The sequence below is a fragment of the Tarenaya hassleriana genome, unplaced genomic scaffold, assembly GCF_000463585.1.
Source record: "Tarenaya hassleriana unplaced genomic scaffold, ASM46358v1 Cleome39, whole genome shotgun sequence".
Lineage (NCBI taxonomy): Eukaryota > Viridiplantae > Streptophyta > Magnoliopsida > Brassicales > Cleomaceae > Tarenaya > Tarenaya hassleriana.
In genome coordinates this window covers 234,299-239,866 of record NW_010966822.1, presented here as the reverse complement: position 1 = coordinate 239,866, position 5,568 = coordinate 234,299, and the positions used below count along the sequence as shown (strand labels likewise).

The 5,568-nt window shown below is 31.9% G+C and overlaps 1 protein-coding gene across 1 annotated transcript in view; it reads right to left on the bottom strand.

Annotated features, from left to right (window-relative positions):
- Nucleotides 1–4,127: 4,127 nt before the first annotated feature.
- LOC104822906 (vesicle transport v-SNARE 12) overlaps nucleotides 4,128–5,568 on the bottom strand; it is a 1,791-nt gene continuing 350 nt past the window's right edge. The window contains exons 2-5 of the mRNA XM_010554264.1: nucleotides 5,217–5,275; nucleotides 4,919–5,107; nucleotides 4,561–4,731; nucleotides 4,128–4,469 (exon numbers count right to left, since the gene is read on the bottom strand). Coding sequence (XP_010552566.1) covers nucleotides 4,314–4,469; nucleotides 4,561–4,731; nucleotides 4,919–5,107; nucleotides 5,217–5,275 — 575 coding nt within the window. The 3' untranslated portion in view covers nucleotides 4,128–4,313. The remainder of the gene's footprint in view (nucleotides 4,470–4,560; nucleotides 4,732–4,918; nucleotides 5,108–5,216; nucleotides 5,276–5,568) is intronic.

Genomic DNA, 5,568 nt, shown 5'->3' with positions numbered 1-5,568 from the left:
CTTGTCAAGGTCTCTATTCTATCCATGGATACACACACACACACACACATATATATATATATATAGATACTGTTAGGTACAAGTGGATGTATACATATGTATGTGTATTGTAGCGAAAATAACATGTGAGAATATTCAAAACTAAAGAAATGAAAAAGACACTTTGGTGTGGTGGGCTAGGGTTGCCTTTTCACTAAAGCAGAAAAATAAAGGACTACGCAATTATTAATATATTTTAAGTTTTTGTTTTGTTTTATGCTTCGGACGATTATCAATATATTTCATAAAATAGTTTGAAAAGGTGTGGTCGAGGAATTCAGTGGAAAGTGGTATTATCTTATAACAAATATCATAGGTTTCAACACATCTACATAATTCTTTTATCGCATGCTATGGATATAAGAAATACTTCGACCATACCTATCCCCTCTATATACAGAGTATTATATTTTTATATTTGGAGAATGCGTCAATTATTTTGTGATTTATAAAATATAATTGTTATGCTTCTATAAAAACGGATATTGTATCAAAATATTATATTAATAAAAATTAGTTTGTCGGTTGTATTCTCAACTTTTTAAAAAGTTACGACTTATTACGAGAAATACTTTGTGAAATTTCAAAAAGAAAAAAATATTGTTAAGCAATTTTATCGTGTGAAGATATGTACATAGATTTTGATGTGATAGGGGAGGAAATTAGGGATGAGTTGGAGTAGGTGGCTGACTCAATTTGACCGCCTGATTCAACCCTTAAAACAAACAAACAATGGCCTAAATTTATAAAATGAATATGTTGTTTTCTTTTAATTTTGGGAGACCATTGCTAAGAATTCTGAAATCAAACTAAATTATCAAAAAAATTCTAAATTATGATTAATACTTTTACTTTTTAAATTCTAAAATTTTAGCATAAAATATCTACACTCAATTTTTTTTTTTTTTATCATTTTTAGATGTAAAATCAATTAAAGATATAAGATTACTTTATATGTTTTTTTACAATCTAATTTAATTTTACAGTTTTTAAGAATGATTTTCTTAAATTTTATTTGAAGATGTGTTTTCTTGCGTCTCTCTCAACATTTTCCTAAAGGTAAAAAAAAAACAGACAACTCTTTGGTAAGAGCAATAAATTACACGTTCAAGCTTCAATAACATTATTTTCTATTTAGGTTTAAAAGTAAACTATGATCCATGTGCAGGGCAACATATATCACTTGTAAATGTTATTTATATTTGATATTATAAAAGTTGAATATTTAAATTTATTACTATTTGATTTGATTAATGCGTTATTATTGTACAGTGCACCATACAAACATATAACTAAAATATGAAGCATCGTTGCTAAAAAAATGTAAACATTCAATAAATGCTTTGATGAGAGTTAGGTCGTTAACTGTATCGCATTCTACAAAAACAGGCGATAATTATTTATCATTCAATAGTTAATGACATTCTATATATATTTTGAATATTTGTTATATATATCGGTGGGCACCATCACTTTATTCTAAAAAGTACGTTTTATATTTTTTTGGTAATGAAAATCCTATACATACATATATATAAACTCATTCAACCAACTTTTATTGGAATCGGTTGACATTACATTAATATGCATTTCACATCTTTCAATCAAATGCTCTTTATAGCTTCATGTTCCTTAGATTTTTTACTACATTAAAAGTTCTATAAAAGATATTTACGTATTATTTATACATAATCTTAAGTAGCAATTATTAATTTATAATTCACAAAATGACAACTTCTATGCAAAGAAATGAATAAAAAAAAAATGTAGGGAGTTTTACCAAATGTGCACGTTGCTTTCGTTTCTTAAATATAAAACAAATATATAAAAAATGATGCACAAGTGGCGCTTTCGAGAATCGTGAGATTTCTGTCCGAAATTTCAGGGATATAACGCTGTTATTTTATGTCAGGGCTTTAACGTACAGAAAAGATCCCATATCACTCCCCAAACTTTTTAAAATATATCAAATAAGTACTTTATATTTTAATTTGACAATCCAAGACTCTAAATATCAAAATATATCAACTTAATATATTGAGTTCTAAAATTACACCAAATTAATACTTAAATTATTGGAATTGCGAACAATTTCCAATAAAAAATCAAATCGATCCAGAGGTTCTTTAACAAATGTATTTAGATCTTGGTTATAGGAATTACATTAAATTTTAAAAATTGAGGTATTAATTTAATATTTTAAATATTATTTTGTACAATTTGAAAAGTAGAGTAATTATTATACTGTTTAGGACCAAGCAACAGTGTATCCATCACATAATATTCGAAAATCATATCCAAGCAAATTTATCGACCCATTCAAATTGAAACAAATAATATTCCAACTTGACAACACGTACCAAATCAACATGCAGATTTTATGAATCTCGATATATAATTATAATCGATGTTGCGTTGACCCGAAGACTAGTCCTAATCTTGATGCGTCTGTACGGTAACGTACATGTCTGACTCCTCCACGAGTCAAACCCTTTTATTTATTTATTTTTCATTTTCAAAACTGAAATATTTGTTGTTTTCGTTTCTGGCAACTTCGAAATATTTGGTTACAGCCATATTATTACTAATCGCTGTCAGATTTATTAAAGTGTTGGACCGTGTTTTTTTTTTCAATGATTGTAACCATTTTCTTCCAATATGCATGAATGAATGAATTTATGTTCACCAGTTTTATATATATTCAATACAAATGCCGTTGATTTTTTATGACCAAAACCTACGTGAAATAAATAATAGACGATTGATTAATTTAGTTCAAGGATCCAGATTTCTCAATTCTCTAAACGCGTATTTTCTGATTAGAGAGAGAAAAATTAAACTTACAAGAAAAACTATCAAAATATGTCAAAGTGTGGAGATGAAAAAATATATTAGAAATGTTTTTTTTTTCAATAGAGGAGTGGTATAAGTTTCCTTAATATTCTAGAAGATGTAGACAGGTTATTTAGATATTTTAAAATTAACGAATTCATTATATAATTATATTAAAATCAAACCACCATTCTCAAGAACCCTGGCCTGGATTCGATCGAGGTATATATTGAAAAGTCAATATCTTTTAGAGGATCGGCAAAACTCATATGAATATCTCTCTCCAAGTGAGCATTCGAACACGGATTAAGAAAGACCTTTGTTCCCTTATTTATCGATTGATTCACCCAATTGAGAAGGAACTTTATTTCTTTCCTTATCGGTTGAGCCACCAAATCTTAGGTCAATGACATTTTTCCATTCTAAAGTTATAATATATTATTTAGTATTCTATCAAAATATATAACCACAGTTTAGATGACTAACATTGCATACAAAAAACACAGAACACATAGTTAATATATAAAGAGATATATCTTCATTTTGTGTCACGTTACTCTTACTATATATAATTGGTTAGTCATAAGATCGATAAATACATCTATATTTACCTTTACAAAAAAGAAAAACCTATATACCCTATCGCCTAATGTTTTCACTCATCAATTTTTATATTCAAATTGGAATTTCATCTAGCTAGATACCATATAATATACGTATCAAATAGTTTTTTATCAAATAGTTTATAACAATATATTTTATTATGGTCTTTCATTTCACAAAAAAGGGATTACTTCTTAAGTTTCTCATAATCCTATCAAATATAGGAACAAACAGTTGAAAACTTCAACAAGAAGAAAAAAAAACAGAAGAATAATTCCATAATTAGTGGGAAAGTAATTCCATAATTGGTAAATCACGGCTCTATGAAGCCCAATTCAGAAGATCCGATCCATACTCTTTTTTAGCCCAATTAAAGGAATAAACCTCTGGAGCAGAGAGAAGGTCTGAATAAAACACCCATGGGACAAAAATTTTGGTCCAGAAAGTTGGAAGCTTTTGTTGGTTCTCTTCAGAGATTGAATATGGGAACCATGCCATGAGAAAGGACAACAAGGGACACTTCGTGTGCAAGATTGGTTCTTCTTTGCTCTACAATGTCTGTAGGAAAATCTTAATGATCTTTGCTTTGGTCCAAAGTCTCCAACTTTCAGACGGGTTATCCTTCAGAAAATCGAAAAGCTCGAAACATTGAATTAACAATGAACCGATTCCGCACACTATTTCCATGTAATGAAAAGGGTACAGGGAGATCCATTACACACACACAACAAATCTTTGGAATACAACTTTGGGAGAGACAGGGAGGTTCAGATCCATTACAGGGCAATCATCATATACACAAACACAAAGACAGAAGAGTTGTGTCTTTTAAGTACGTTTTAGTGGTGAGAAAGCTTGAACGAGATGATAAGGACGATGGTGAGGATGAGAGCAGTGATAACCGAAGCAATGATCCATTTGTTCCTTGTCATTCTCCTCGACATGGAAGTCAGTATTTTCTTGCTCTTGTCGATGGCGTCATCCACACCGTGAAGCTGTGATCAAAAGCGAAAGAAGAATCACGAGCAGATATTCAAACCGAGCCAGCAAATTACTTAATGTATTGCGGGAATTGAAATGGTGTACCTTGCTGTGTGCGTGAAGAAGGGTTTGTCTTTGCTGATGAAGATCTTCAAGAATCGAGACACCAAGCTCTTCTGTCTCCAGCATTGTTCTTCGGCTCTCTGTGATTCTATTGCTTGATTGATCAAGTCTCTCCACAGACATTGCCAATCTCTCCCTCTGACCGGCCGAGACCTAGAAGGAAGCCCATTTCGTAAATCGGAAACCACTCTGCCATTTGAAGATTAAGTAACGTTTGTGGGAAGAGAAGAACAAAGGAAATGAAGAAAAAGCAACTCTTTACAGCAAGGAAATTTTCGTTAGAATGATCTTTTGTGCTCTCTGACAGATTACAAGACAAAGGGTTTTCATCAAGACTTACCGAATGCAGATCCGCCATTCCAGATTCCATCAACTCTTCACGGGCAGATTGGCTAGCATTTGGGGAAGAAACCCGCTTTAGCTCCTTCTTCAGCTGACTCAGATCAGATTTATATTCTCTCAGTTTGGCAAGACACACGGCCTTTGGACTCGGCTGCAAACTTCTTGCCTCGAGGTCCATTTTCCGGATCTGTGGGGGAATGAAACGAGCATCAGAATTCAAGTCCTTAAAACAACAGAAATCTCTCCACTCTCCAGGGAAGAAAAGAGATTTAAGCAAAGGCAATTCATTGTGATACCAAAACATCAGCTTCGTCTATTCCAGACTTTATCTCAGCAATCCTTCCATTCTTCTCTTCTGCCAAAAGCACATAACTATCAATTTGTAAACTCTGGTTCTATGGGATCAAATCTGACATCCACCAACAAATGACAGAACAACATGCACGAACTCAAGCATATCTAACGCTGTCATAGCTCTACATTCTAATAGCACCTCGACCCAACAACATAACGGATCGGATCATAAGCAAATCAAAACGACAGCCAAAAACCCACTATCTATCTACTTTTAGCAACTCAAAAGATCCAACGTACTAGATTAGAAGATTTCAGACGAAGAACTCGAAACCCATCGCAGGAAAGTCAGGA